Consider the following 16183-nt stretch of genomic DNA (forward strand, 5'->3'; position numbering starts at 1 on the left):
CGCACTATAATGTCAGAAACTGCGAATATATGCTGCATGGAGATAGAACAGGTATAGTTGGTTATATTATGGTTATAACTTATATTGTCTTCTAGTCTGTTGTACTGTCCGAATGATGGCCAAAACTATACAGATGAGCGTTATAACGTTTATTGTACTTCACACAAAAGATGAAGCATCCGTTTTCACTCTAGAAAATCTCTGTAAGAGCTGAATGAAACACTGCAAGTGTGCATTAAAATATTATCCATAAACTCTCTCTCTTTCCCTTGTATTATCACCAACACACATAGCGAAGTACACAGAAACATTCGTTACAACTAACAGTAAACAAATATATAAAGACCTTATGCCTTTCGGGTGGTGCTTAATAAACTGGTAAACTTTATACCCGTAAATAAACTCCGATGAACTGTAATAAAGTGCTCTCACCTTCATTACTGCCGTATCCAGCATCACTCTGGAGACTGTAAACTGGATCACGAACAGTTTTTACTTGTATATCCTTGAGTAGCATATTTTTAGCACAGTTTCTGTTTTGTATTGTCCCTTTGTATTGATATTCGTTCACAAAGCAGTCTGGTGTGAAATGATTCACGCAGACATAAACGAATTTCAGCAGAACTGAGGGAGCATTTGGAAAACCAAGTTAATCCACCTCGTCTTCAGAGGCTCAGATTTAGGGAGTAAATGGAGAGAGCTACGTGGATTAATCCATCCAGCTACAGAACACCTAAAACTCTTGGGAGACGTTCTCGTCAGTGCAGCAATGGCGGACTGTACAACTGGCTGTGAATGCGCTCAGGGCGGGTCTATGTTCAAACATCAGTGTCTGTCAACATCCGTGGGCGGGGCCTGTGGCTTTTGTGACATCACATTGCCAGGGATCTGGAAACGGCTTGTTCTGACACACTGCTTATGATTTATGGGGATTAAAAAAAAAGTAGTGGGTGGATTTTTATCACTATAGGGTGGTTGCGTCCACACACTGCCAACACACATTTATGTCCAAACACCATGCAAAAGTGAATTTTGCATAATAGGTCCACTTTAAATTTGTCATAATATATAGTAGATATATTTGCCTAGAAAGTTGTCTATAAACTCTGACTCTTTCTATGAACTCTCTAGCACCTTGTGAAATTCAAGTAACAGTCACTTTTTCAGTGGACTGAACAAAATCCTGACACATCATGACCCGTTTTTAGAATTTGGAAGCATTCAGAGCAGCTCTTGACAGCTTGGTTTGCTTGTGTGCATGAAAACAGTCAAATTCAATAATATTGGCAGGGCTTGTCTCACAGAAGTTTGGTCTAAAGCTCTGGATTTTTGCACTCAAACTAAGATCTTGAAAAAAAATAAAAATAAGAAAGAAAAAAAAACATTTAAGTCTCCTGGGAAAATAGCACTGGTACTTTTCAAACTTTCATAGCCCAGACTTAGTTCACATACAGAAACTCAAGATTTACTGTATGTAATAGTTGGACTTATATAAAGTTCTATAGTTGTTTATATTTGTGGTGTAGTTGTCAAACACATTTAAATTTTTTGTAACACTTAATAAAAAGCATAAATTCTTTAACATTTACTAATGCATAAGATATCTAACAATTATACTTACAGCATATATTAATCTAAATTTTTTGTTGTGTATATATATATAAATGAACAGTAGCCAATCTGTTATGAACAAACATGAATAGGCTATAAAAATCGTATAAATTAATTTATAAATTAACATTAAACTTATTGTAAAGTGTTTCTATTGCCCTTCTGCACTCTACTTACGATATTTTAAGGTGTCTTGCAGTGTCACATGACCGATTTCCACCTTCCATATGCCCTTTTGAATTAAATGGATTGTTTCAATGACATCTGATTGAATGACCTTTGTAGTTTATACTGTCTTTCAGCAGGATGAGCAAAGTAGCTGAATACTGAATAGGAGTGAAAGTGGGTTGGCCGTATGTTAATGAGCTCACGATTGTGACATTATACCTGTAAAGATTTCTGAACTAGACAGGCAGAATCTTAATTAAGCTACACGTCCATCTCTGTCTCTGATTGGAAACATACATAAAATGAGTGTACATAAAGGCTGCATTTGCTTATCAGCATCCTGCATTGTCTTTGGGGTAATTATTGAGACATTTCAAACTTTTTTGCTTCATTTAAAGCAAGGCTTCTCTTGTGTTTCCCTGAGAACAGAGTGGAGGTGGTAATGTTGCATCTTCCTGTCTTTCCCCCCCTCATGTGTTCTCCTGTTTTAATTTCATGACTGACTGATTTAACATTTAATGGCAGACTAGATTCCATTAAGGCTGGTGTCGTCTAATTGTAAATATTGTGCTATAAAAGTTTAAGATCTCTGGGTGTCAGGAGAGATTACAAAACAGTCTTGTTTATGTAAAGGCTTTTTTTTTTTGCCCATTGCAGATATCCATAGAGAGGTGAGGATTGAGAAGAACATGTGGTAACAATGTTTTTTTTTTTTTATTATCAAAATCAATCCAAACTGTGAAAGAATATAATGTATGTGCCCATATCCCAGTTATACTATTCATATGAGATCCAATGTGATCTTCAATGTGGTGGCAAGTCTTGTGTTTAACCATATCCATCTGGTTCAGGCCAGGATAGCATTGGAAACGTTCCTTTATCTCCTACAATAATTGAGGATAGACCTGGGGAGATGTAAAAATGGGGAGGTGGAGACTTCATAGAAAAATGAAGAAAGGGTGCAGAAGGTAGCAGCGCTAGATGAGAGCTGACATTAGCAGGATGTAAATGATTCAGAATGCCGACATGCCTCAGTGAACCCAACACTCATCCTCAATAATGCAGCAGAAAGACTGAGCACCCCTCTTGTCTCCTCTCCTCCATCCTCTCTCCCCTCCCTTTTACTTTATCCTTACACCAGTGCGGCTCCCCGTAAATTCATGCCAGTGATATAACAAATGAAACATACAGTACGTAGCCTTTTGAATCAGTAGTGTTTCCGTTGTTGCTGATGCGTTGAGGAAATGGCAAGTCAGGAAGTGCCTCAGATAAGCCAGATGTATGCCACTTTAGGGGTATTGTTGACCCTTTCCTTTGGTAGAACGTTCCACAGCATTCTTCCCTTCAAGGGAGGGATTGCATAGATTCTGCTGATTGTAAAAGGCACGGTTTTCCCAAGTGTTTGGCTTGCGACATTGCGCAAATCAGTCCCACAACCTTGTAAGTGCCTCTGCAGTGTTTCAGGACACATGCTCCTGGTTATGTGTACCCAGGATCATTCTGTATTCGTTAAGACAAATGCTGAAAATGTCAACTGTTAAGCAGCGACAGGCAATAATATATAAATGTTAGTCGGTGGAACTCTGCATGTGTTTAATACAATGTAGGATGGTTTATTTGCGCAGCCTCCACTAATCAGCCATTCAGCAACATGCCGCAGTCATGTGTGCTCTGCCTAAGTGCTGCTGGAAGAAGTCAGCTGGGGTGAGATGCTGCTGCAGTCTGGAAACCCTCTGCCCTGCCTCCTTGTACCCTGTTTTAGGCCTCTGCTGAAGTGTGAAGTAAGCTAACCTTTCAGTGTACTCCGGCTTCTTACTGCTGCATCATTTAAGGGAGAATCTATCCTTATCGTGCGCCCTGTAGCTCCAGAACCCACCAAGATAATGGGGGAGTGAATGTGAGTCATAGCAGAATTATTTTTCTTCCCTCTGCAAGCAAATTTGGTCCACTTTAGAGCGAATTACACTACCGGGAACGGGTGCTAATGGGCACTCTGCTTACAGAAGTTGCGAGATAAAATATGCGAAGAACAGATCGTCGATGTCCACACGGATTCCTTCGAAAGAAGGGGTCACATCTGTAACTTGGAATAACACATGGCTGCAAACAGGAAGGAACCATGTTGTTGAGATGAAATGGCCTGTTCGCCCCCTGGCAGAGGTTTCCGTTAAGTGCTGTGTCTCCTGTGAGAGATGGCTGAGAAGTTGCAGCCGCCTTGCAGGATCTGCCAGTTTGACTGATTCAGGACTGCTGACTCTTGCACTGGCCTGAGGAGATTCCCAATGAGGCTTGCAAAGAAGTGGCCACCGTTTAAGTGGGGTTCAGTTGCATGGTAATTGTATGCTTTTTGCTGTTATCTTGAAACAAGCATGGGTGCTTTGAGGCATAAAGAATACAAGCTCTGGCTGCCATGACTCTCCTCTGTATCTTCACTATCTTCACTTATATTTTTCTTTACACATGCAGTAAGGGCTGTTCACTTTAAAAACACTTAGAGCCAGGGTTGTGCAAAATTCAGAGTTGAAGAATTAGCTCCCTTCAATTCAGTTAATTTTTAAAAATATTTTATTTACATTTTTTATATAGTGAACCAACCTAAGAATACAAAGAAAACCAAACAATACAACCGTAACAACCCTAACAAAACAAAACAAAACAAGGGACGGGGAGGTGTAACATAAACGAGGCATAATCGTAGATTCAATGGATTATTACAAGGAAAACAATAATAATACATTGTTCAGATTTCCCAGGAAATCCATGAAGACCTGCCATACAGTTTGGAATTAGCGATGAGATTTGCTGGGAGCGTATCCTATCCAGTTGTATAACATGATGAATTTCCATACATTTGGAATTGCATTTCTGCATCCTGATTGCTACCTAAATTAAAATTAAATTCACAGTAATTGAATTGTAATTAAAAAGACATTCTCCGGGGCTCAACGCTAAGGAATTTTTCTAAATTTGGTTCCAATTTTTGAAAACAAACAAAAAAAAAAAAAGTAAAAAATAAACAAAATAACATAGGCCTATTTATTGTTTTAGTTGTTTTTGATCCATGTAACCTTAATAAATAAGGTTATGACACCAAAAACTACTAGCCTAACTCATAAAAATTTTAATTGTTACAGACAGTCATTAATAAAATAAGAACAAATAATCAATTATGAGCAATAGCACAAATAAATACAACAGAACAACCATATACAAATTAAATAAAGTGTTCTTTTCATGTTTTTAATGTAGGTCTAAACTAGATTTTCAGGTACAGAAATAGTAATCAAATGTAAAATATCACTGCATAGTCTTCACTGTATAAATAGATAAACCCTTATTAAAGTTATTAAGTCAAGAGTAGTGAGCGATTTTTTTTTTTTTTTTTTTTTTTTTCTGTTTTTTGTTTGATTAACATAAAAACAGACAGCAGCAGGAATATTAGGCTGCTGTCACTTTAAGAGCTGCACGGATCTAACATACTATTACACATGCATCTTATCCCACATTTACGTTCACTAAAGACATAACCAGTTGTTTACTATGATACTCAACAAGATGGACAATTTGACATAATTTTGTCAGTACAAGCTCAGAAAAAACGTGAAAGAGTATTTGTGCGATGTGAGACGCAGCGTTCTGAGCGCGCTCTTTGAATGTGTTGCCGCGCACACAAAACTAATCACGCAGCACTGTGTGCGCTTGAATATTCAAATTGGCAAAACTTATAAATGCGCAAATGATCGTCTTCCGTGAAGATGCATCACTGGCCCGATTAGGCAAGTCGCAGTTCCGTCAACTGGCCCGAGAGTCTTTGACGCTGGCCCTGGGCCATCGGGCAGTCCTTATTGTCGAGTCTTGTTCTCAGTTCAATTCTTAATGGTGCACAACCCTGTTAAGTCCCACTTTATTTTCTGCAAGTTGTGACCTTCACACTGTTCTGACATAGTCCAGTCGAGCGGTTAATCAGTGATCCCCTGAGTCGTGAGTCGGGAACATCTGCGTGTACCTTCCATCCCGAATCTTCATTTGCTTTCGTGACTTAGCTTCTTACGTTCACATCCTCTGCTGGTCCAACAGCGGAATCCCGTCTGTGCCTGCCGCCATACCACACCTTTGAAAGCCATCGGTCTGGGATTTTCCATCCATTAGAGCAGGGAGTCCTCTTTGTATATCTCCTTTGTGGATTTATCAAAGTGTCTCCATAGAGTGCTCATCCTTGCGCCCCAGCAGATTAGATTTAATGCCACTGATCAATATGGAAGAAATACGGGTTACAGACAGTTGTGCAATTTTCTATTTGCATTGTCATTAGCACAAACATTGACGTTGCCATCAAAGGATTCACTCGTCTTGTTCCCCAAAGACTCAAATGCATTAACTTTAGTGTGAGTTATTCATTTCGGAGGGAGTTACGCCATGGTGAAAAGAGACACTGCAACATCACAAGATGAAGCCTGTGATTTCCATACTGTAGATGTTAATAGAATACTAATGAAGCAATGCTTTGGTTGTAATGGGCTATTTGGTTGATATGCTAAGCAGGCAGTGGTTATTGGAAAAAGACGCACATTTGTAAAGAAATTGTTCTGGACTGCAACATGGAATTGCTAACTCTACTCAATTTTCTTTCCATTATGGTTACATCAGAGTTACTATAGTTTTTATTATTTTTTTTATTTTATTTTAAATTTAGTTTTTAATTTCAATTTTATTTTAAATTTGCCTTTTCAATTTTTAGTTTTTTTGTTAGTATTTACTGTATCATTGTTCATTTCTGAATTGTCTAGGTTTATTTTTCAAAAAGAAGAATGCCATTAAATATTTTAGCACAGTTTGGTGTTATTGATATTCAGTGGTATTTCCATGTTAATGCAGGCGGATATTTAATGGTCTCTAATTTTATAAGATAAAACAAAAATGGCCATAAATTAATTTTAGTTATTTCATTTAGACTTGTAGTAGGGATGCACTATATTCACTGTATACTATATACTGTAAACATAACACTGGGCCACAGCAGTACTGTAGCCATTTGAAGTGTCAAAGCTGCGAATGTTCACCAGGTATAGTATTCACTTTATGTTGTGAGCCGACAAGGTTAATTATCTTACAGTCCAGATAAAGAGCAAAGAGTGTGCTTTGCACCTTGTGGTGTTTACTGTCAGGCTTCAGGGGCGAGGCAAATGTCATTCATGGCCTGTAACGCTTAAAGCCATGCATTCAAAGGTTGAACAGGCCTCTGGGGGGTGAAGTTAACATCTCAATTAGCAAGAATGCATCACGTTCTACTTCCTTTTGGTGGCTCCGGGCTTATAGCATTAGCTCGGCGTGACCAGCAATGCTTGTGTGCTGCACTAATGTGCACGGGTGAGGCTTTCCTGTTAGCCACACATATATGCTTCTCTTGCGCCAATCTAATAAGGTTAAGGAGGCGTGAGATTGCTAGTGCTTAGCTTGATATACTGTGATGCAACAATGCATTAAGCTCCTCAACTAACTGTGACATGGCCTGTCATGAGAACAGGTCACGGTCGCTTGAGCAACTTAATGCTTTAAAAATCCAGGTTAACGTGCATCACTCGATATGCATACTATTGTTACTGAATTCTGTTCTTTTTATTACTTAAAGGGATAGTTCACCCAAAAATGAAAATTATCCCATAATTTATTTTACTTTATAAAGTCTTAAATGTGGATATTTTTCTTACAAAAACCCATCGCTTCATTTCAGAAGGCCTTTATTAACCATCTGGAGATATATATATATATATATATATATATATATATATTAACAGAGGTTTTCACTTGGGTATTTGCCTTTTCAGAGAGTTTATTGGAAACTGCGTTTAAACACCCACAGGAAGTGACACATTTCCCATGTGCGCCATCATCAGACCACAGGTGTAAGAGGTTATTTGACAGCAGCGTTTAGGAACACACCGCTGAGCTGACCTTGAATGTCTCCACTCACCCAGATGAAGTGAAAACCGAGAAAGAAGCAGCTCGATCGAACTTATTGCTTATGCCCTTGACACGCAGAAGCTGGCCAGCTCAATTCCCTGTCCTCCCTCAGAGGAAAAAACTCCACTAAACTATCTGACAGTTCACCAGGAACCTGACAACATCTTAGTAGCCAGCCTTTAAGGAGGCTTTCCAATGTGCAGATAAGAGGTCTGCAGTATCTCAGTCTTTCCGCACACTCGCCTCCATTAATCATCAATTAAGCGACACCACCTTGTCCAGTTACAACCCCACACCGATGTCCCCTGCTTACGGTCATTTCCGTGGTTGTGTGTTACTGTCATGAACCCTGTTGACAGACCTTGTCAGGCTGCCTTTAATTTGACTCCATCCTTACTGTCAGTCTCTCTACCTTAACTGGGGTTTGAATTTCTTAAACGCTAGAATGTGTTCTTGGTGGCTCTCATGAATGTGCAACGGTGTTTATTTTCCAATGTTAAGACGTACATGGCTTTTCGTCAAACCTGCAGATGATTGCACTCGAGGTGCTCGTAAATGTTGTGGCGTGTGAGGTGAGAGCCGTTAGAAATGTTTTCCTCTAAACGCAAGCACTCTGTATTCACTCAGCAGACACTAATGGCCCCCTGATAGAGATCATCTTTATTCATGGGTGTTGAGGCATTACTGGGGAAAACATGGTTAAAAAGCACAAGCTGGAGTGATAAAATGTTTGCCATCTTTAAAATTGCACCTTTTTCTCTCTGTTTCTCTCAGATGTATCAGGAGGAGTTGGAGTAGTCCATGGTGCTCAGGGTGAGCGTGGAAGTTTGAGTTCTGTGCTGAGGGACTTGGTGAAACCTGGGGATGAGAATCTGCGTGAGATGAACAAAAAGCTGCAGAACATGCTGGAAGAGCAACTGACAAAGAACATGCACCTACAGAAGGTAAATAGAGAAGCCATTTGGGATGGGAAAAACAAACTTTTATGTACAAGGTCAATTTAGGTTGGCTATAAAACCTTCTTTTGAAAGGATATGAATATGAACATCACAACAATATTGTGCTCTTTTTGATTTTCCTCATGATTGCAGTGATTCCAAGCCAGCACTGTATTGTAATTTCTCTTTTTATTTATTTATCTGCAATTAAGTCAACCTGAACAACTTAAAATACAGCGTCCATTTAATTTAATTTTATTTTATTTTTATACATTATTTTATTTTTTATACATTTTATATATTTATTTTGTTTAATACATTTATTTTTTGTATACATTTTTGCTTCCAAGCCAGCACAGTATTGTAATTTCTCTTTATTTTTTTATTCTCTGTAATTAAGTCAACCTGAATAACTTAAAATACACCATGTATTTTTTTAATTTTTTTTATTCATTTTATTTTATTTTATTTTTTTTACATTTTGTTTTATACATTTTCTTATTTTATTTTATTTTATACATTTTCTTATTTTATTTTATTTTATTTTATTTTATTTTATTTTATTTTATTTTATTTTATTTTTATACATTATTTTATTTTTTATACATTTTTTTTATACATTTTTGCTTCCAAGGCAGCACTGTATTGTAATTTCTCTTTATTTTTTATTCTCTGTAATTAAGTCAACCTTAATAACTGTAGTGTATTTTATTTTATTTTTTTATTTCATTTTATTTTATTTATTTATTTTTTTTACATTTTGTTTTATACATTTATACATTTTCTTATTTTATTTTATTTTATTTTATACATTTTCTTATTTGATTTTATTTTTTTGATTTGTGGATATCATATTTCTTTTGAAATTTAAGGTTAAAGTTTAATAATACCTGTATTTTTGTTCCTACTTGGTACTTTTTACTTCTGGTAATTTTGTCTCGCTTAATTTAATTCTGCAGGATACTACTAATTCTACAAATAACTGCAGGATCTGCAAAAAATAGTGCAGATTTCATGTGGGTCTCATTGGGAATAGTCAAACTTCTTGGCATAGCATTGATTTAAAAAAAAAAAGTGAAACATTTGATGCTTCACAGGGAGTAAAGAGCTAATCCGTGTTGAGCAATGACTCATTCAGTTGAATCAAGGTGAACTGACCATGAGTTTTCCACCTGCTAGATAAGAAGGTAGCTGCAGTCCCTCTGACAGTGTGATCGGCAGTGTGTGTGATCATGCATTTGTGGTGTGTGTGTGTGTGTAGGTGGCTTGCTGTCATATGGCCCCGAGACTCCACTGAGAGGTCTTATTCATCAGCAACCAGAGGGTGGGCGTGTTGTTAATGCTAAAATGTTTCTAGGAGCAGGAATAGAAAGTGCACGTCAGGCAGCCTGCAGGGTGATGCGTTTGATGGGATTACACCATCACACAGATTGACTAATGACAATTAACCTCTCACACCCCTCTTGATATTTCTAGAGCACATCGTTAACAGGAGGTTTGTTCCTGTAGTGAAGCCATGTGTTGTTGTTTTTTAATTGGATAAACATTAAGTAGAAAATACATAAAAATGAGCTATAGTATTAAAGCTTTTCATTTATTTCTGTGATGCAAAGGTGAATTTTAAGCATCATTACTCTAGTCTCCATGATCCTTCAGAAATCATTCTAATACGCTGATTTGCTGATCAAGAAACTTTTTTATTTTTTTTTAACTGTACCTTCTGTACCTGGAATGCATTAATGCAATATTGCTTTGGATAAAAACATCTGCTAAAATACATACATGCTTATTTTTAGCTGTAAATTTAACCCAAAATTCTCTTAAAGATTACATAACCATTCAGTAATGCCTATTTTTGTATAATCCACTGATTTAAATACTTAACAAATGAAAGTACTTCATTTTATTTGATTATCTTCTCTGTTTATATAGAACTGGATGGATGCAATCCAGAAGACTATTCATGTAAAATGAATAATTCTTGCAGCTGTGTAAAAACAGCGGCTTCGTGTTATGTAAGTCTTGAGTTAAAAACAAAAGACTCTCAACAGTAATACATTATAAATTTGATTGGATGAGCCACGTTTAGAGACGTTATATGCATACCTGCCACTTCACATCCGTTATATTCTTTATTAATGCACCAATATGTGCTGCTTGCACTCTGTTTTGTGAGTGTGAATAAAATCCTTTCTAAAGGGGGTGTTTGAGCCGATGTGAGGCCTGGAGACAGTCTGGATCTTGGCGGAGTGCATCTTGTGTGTGTGTTGGTGCCCTGGGGGAGTTGTAGGTTACAAAAACACCCTGTCGTAACCTTGGCAGAGACAAACGATGCAAACCAAGACCAAGATGGAGTGATGATCCCTCTGCAAAGCTTGTACATAACTAAAACAGGAAGGTTTGCATTGCAGGAAACTTTCGAAATCGATTTAAAAGAGCATATAAAGGGTCAAGTCTGGTCAAGTTTAGTACTATAGTTATATTTGCAGTGTGACACAGATCCAACTTTAAAATGGGTGAGCCACTTTTGAAGCTGTAACATGCACACGCTTGTCAACACTTAGACTTAGCTATAGTTTGGAAGTGAATTGTTTTATCATTATTGATTATCATTACTAAAAGCAATTATTTAGTAGTAGTACTTCATAGGTAAAAGCCTTAAAACTTCATCATTTTTAGTCATCTTCATGCTTTGGATTACTGTATATGCACTTAAATGTGTGTGAAATGTGTATTTGCAGGTTTCGTTGTTGTAGATCAATACAGCAACACGCTGGAAAACGATCCTGCAGGCTGCAGCAATAGTGAGTGCAGATGATGCGTCAAGCTCGTTAACAACCGATTAAGCGTTCAGTTTTCCTGCAGAAGAGATGTGAAAAATCTGGAGCTGCTTAAAAGCTGATGAGCTCAATCTACAGCAGTTCAAGACATGGTCACAAACTTCATGGTTTTCTGTCTCTGTATATCTGTCTGTGATGGGGCTCATCACGACATCAAAGCCCTTGTTAAGTGTATTTTAAGCTTATATGACAGTGATGCCACTTTAGAACAACTCCCCTGGTAGTTAAAAAAAATATAAATGGCATGATGTCCGTCACATTTCACCCCAAAATAAAAAGGAACTAAAAAAAAAAACCGAGTTAAATAAAGAAAATGAATATAATTTCTTTTTTTAAAAACATTTAATTTATTTTGTAGTGTAACATTTTCATGACAATTATTTACCCAAATCCACCCTTTCATTTTTTTATTGCATGTGTACTTTTTTTTTTTCAATTTCCACATTAAAAAAAAAAATAAAAAAAAATATATATATATAAATATATAAATAATCAGGGGCATTTCTTCCGAGAAGGCAAGGACCCTCCTCAAAAAAACTAGATGAGAAAATAATTGATATTACAACAATAAAACAACGTAAATATTACAAAAATGTGACATTGAAAAGTGTTAAAGTCACTCATTTTTATAAAGTAACACTGTCCAACAGCGACACCAGCAGGTAAAGTTACAGTAGGAGGCTTGCCTCCCCTGATCCCATTGACTTATAACAGACCCCCTAAAGCGTGTGGTGGGTTTAGTGGGGGGTAATTGAGAACGAACAGGGCAAGGTCATGGGAGAGGAGGCAATGACTCCATTTCGCTATGATTGGATATAATTGGTTCGTGCAATAAATCCCGCCTCTTGTTTTTATACGCATTCTCGAATCGTCCTGAATGAAGACAAAGATGGCATTAATGGGAAGACTAAAAAGTAAGTAAACAACTCTGCCACTTAGATATCATTGCTTTGTCACATCAAAATCCAACTTGAAATGGCCTGAAAACATGACTGGGGGGTGTTTTAGTGAGCTATCAGCTTGGTGAAATTAAAGGTACGTCTTTCAAGACTTTGAAAGGTTTTACACTGATTGCAAGAACTATGTACAGACAAGCAGGTTAACGCGCATATTTATTGACACATTTATAGCACAATGCGTCCATTTTGAAGAAAAAAAAAAAGGCCAGGCAGATGCCTAGAGGTGTTTCCTTCTGTACCACCTAAACGAAAGTCTAAATGCCATACATTCACTAAGGCTCTTTAAATAAAGTCATCGTTGAATGGTTTCAGTAAGGCAAACAATATCTAAAGGAATGGTAACAAGTATATTTCCAGCATATTAACAACTTTCCTTCTACTGTGTAGAACAATCAGAACAAACCTGAATTGTTTTTATATGATTAGACCACATATATCTTTAAAAGCAGCTACATTGTACATGCATGCAATGGTCTTCTCACATTTATCTTATTGTGCGATTGTTTGGAGTCAGATTCCTCAACTGACTATCAAACCTGTTAGATCTCTATATAAACAAACACTAAAAATTTTGGACAAGAAATCAAATAGATGGCATCATTGTAATGTTTTACAAAAATATAGTTTGCTTAGTTTTGAAAATTTTATAAATTTGTCTCTTATTAAAATGGTGTTTAAATGTGTACATAATCTTGCTCCAGAAATGATATGCCAATTAATATCAAAACAGAGTAGTAAGGGGATCACTACAAGAGGTGCAACTAATCAAAATTGCACAATACCAAAAAGGAAAACAAAATTTGCACAATTCACATTTTCAGTTCAAGGTGTACTGCTCTGGAATAGCCTGCCAGTTGAACTGAAAATGCAAACAGAGTTAAACATTTTTCAAAGAAATTTAAAAAAGTGGTTCAAACAACAGCAGGTTTGTGAACACTGATGGTCATGCACAGTCTCAGCTTTTTTATTATTGTTATATTTTTTTATTTTTTGTTTAGTTTTTTTTGTGTGATTTTTGTTTAACTGTTGTTAAAAAAAAAAGCCTAACCAGGGACTGGGGCTGCAAATTAGCCTTTGGCTAGAAGCCTGTATGTGGAGCATCGGCTGCTTGAAATTGTAGCAATGTTATACTGCATTGTCCCTGTTAAATAAACTAATAAAATAAAATAAAATGTCTGTGACCAGCGCGTACAAGCTTGATGACAGCTGAAAATAAGTTGATGATCTCGATAAAGACTATCTTTAGATTGTCATTACCACAATACAGTATTTTTTTTTTTTTTTTACAGCAGTGCAACAAATACTACTATGATGTATAAACATTTCTTAAATAAAAAGTTTGGGGGGTTTTTTGCATTACAGTAATGAGAATTGGGAGCGCGTGTGTAATTTTAGTTGCAAATAATTCAAACAATGTAAAATCTGTTTGATTTACTTTAAGCAATATAAGTTTTTAATAAAATATTTTGAATATAATATTTCTTTCTATTCATTTTGGGGTGGATTTTGGCAGACTTTTGCAGAGCAAATCATCAATGGAGAAGCCATAACTACAGACCAAAATGTCTGCTGTCTACGGTTGTTGACTTTCGACGTCTATCTCTAATCCGGCGAGCAACTACCTCATGAATATTTACTGGCAGTTGGGGCCACCAGCCCAGAAACAAACAGCCCACTTAATATTTGATGGCTTTTTTTGCTTTAGAGTGAGCACACGGTGCATGGAGCTCTGCCTCTGCTGTTGTGTGTGAGTGTGTGTTTGTGAGAGAATGATAGTATAATACCATGTGAGATTGCAGCTGAACTCAGGCCTGACTGCCTAATGGCTCCTTCATAGCTTTTTCTTTTTTTAAAAACAAAACCCACATATTCTGGGTTGGGTTCAAGCTAATGTGTAAAGCCTAGCAGGAGGGCAATAAACATAAAATAAACATTTACAGTATGCAAGTTCTGCACATTTTTAATACTATAACTGTGATCTTTATCAGAATCACGTTTAAACTCTCCGTTTGTCTTGCAGGATCTGGAAGTTTTGTCTCAGGAGATTGTACGTTTGAGTAAAGACGGAACCCCTGCGGAAAACTCCAAAGCCACAGGCTAAAACTGGACATCATCCATCCGATGATTCAGTAGCCTTCTCTTTCTCGTTCACTCATCTCTTCACGGCTACCAAGAGGAAACTACATCCATCTCTTACGAAGTCCTCCAACAATCTAAGATGTACTAGGAGCACAGAGGGTTGAAACAGATCAAGTCCATCTGTGATTCACATACTACTGAATGTAACGTAACACTTTATATGTTGTGTGTCTGTGACTGAAAAGAACTGTTGGATAAGAGGCCGTCAAGCAAACCCTGGCTGCTTGACATCTGTGAACTGTGTGCTCGGGACAGTGGCATGGCCTTGGTGGTCCAAGCAGGACCGCTCTACCTACCACTAATTCCCCCGTTCAGGAAAGCGCGTCCAATGTTGGCGTCCTCAAACTGTTATCACTGTTGTATTGCCTGTTTTGTATATTTGATTCGCTAAAGACACTTATTTCGTGCGTGAATGTGTGTATATGGGGCGTAGAACGGATCTTTTCATCTAAAATGTATTTATTTGTGCCAGAAAATCCAAATATCATCACGTCTACATCTTATGGTATGCTGCTCCTGTCTGAAAGGTTCACTATATCACAAAATTAGGAAAGTTTTCCGGCGAGAATGAGATTGGATTTAATTGCTGCGATAATTATCTGAGCATTTTTGTAGGGCTCTCAAAATGTTCCCGTGAAGGAAAGCGGCTCCCTGGACTCGCCTCGTTAAGCAGCAATCTCTCTGCAGCTTAACGACTCAATTTGACACCTCTCTGTCTGTCTCGGAACTGACGGCGCTGTTGGGGAACGGACCAATTTCTCACAGTGCGCACTTGACTCCTGCTCGACTCCCATGAGAAGCTAGCCGCCTGTTTTAGTGTCTAATGCCAGTTTTGCCCGCGTGCGTTGACGCCCCTGTTGCGACATGATTTTGCTTTTATGCATTCCGCTTTTCGTGAACATTTTAAATTGACGCGCACACAGAACTGTTTTATTTGGAGAGTGTCAAGTTAATTTAATCGTGTGGTCACATGACTGATATTTTACTGTCAGTCCTCAGGCTCACTTCATATTTTTACTGTGTAACTGCTTGCACTGATGTCAAGCACTATTGTGTCTTGATTTTTCCAAACATTAACCAGCTTACTACAGCTCTTATAAGAATATGCCATATTTAAAGGGATAGTTCAACCAAAAATGTAAATTATCCCATGATTTACTCACCCTCAAGGCTTCCTAGGTATATATGACTATCTTCTTTCAGGTGAACACATTCGGAGATATATTTGAAAATATCCTGGCTCTTACAGGCTTTATAACGGCAGTGAACGGGGGGCCAAATTTTGAAGCCAAAAAATTTAAATGCATCCATTCATCATAAAAGTAATCCATACGGCTCCAGGGGGCTAATAAAGGCCTTGTGAAGCAAAGCAATGGGTTTTTGTAAGAAAAATATCCATATTTGAAAACTTGTTACTTGAATTTCTAAAGTTTTAAATATGGATATTTTTCTTACAAAAACCTGTCGCTTTGCTTCACAAGGCCTTTATTAACCTCCTGGAGCTGTATGGATTTTATTTATGATGGATGGATGGATGCATTTTTTGGCCTTTAAAATCACTACCATT

At 37.3% G+C, this 16183-nt stretch overlaps 1 protein-coding gene across 4 annotated transcripts in view; it reads left to right on the plus strand.

The window, feature by feature from the left end:
- gripap1 (GRIP1 associated protein 1) overlaps positions 1–15969 on the plus strand; it is a 56449-nt gene extending 40480 nt beyond the window's left edge. For 2 of the 4 annotated variants that reach the window (XM_048208861.1, XM_048208865.1), the window contains 2 exons: positions 8515–8684; positions 14498–15969. In XM_048208861.1, coding sequence (XP_048064818.1) covers positions 8515–8684; positions 14498–14578 — 251 coding nt within the window. In that variant the 3' untranslated portion in view covers positions 14579–15969. Of the gene's footprint in view, positions 1–8514; positions 8685–11419; positions 11829–14497 lie in introns of those variants that run through there. The other 2 variants (XM_048208863.1, XM_048208862.1) reach the window with 2 other exon arrangements.
- Positions 15970–16183: the final 214 nt, after the last annotated feature.

Source organism: Megalobrama amblycephala, linkage group LG12, assembly GCF_018812025.1.
Source record: "Megalobrama amblycephala isolate DHTTF-2021 linkage group LG12, ASM1881202v1, whole genome shotgun sequence".
Classification (NCBI taxonomy): Eukaryota; Metazoa; Chordata; class Actinopteri; order Cypriniformes; family Xenocyprididae; genus Megalobrama; species Megalobrama amblycephala.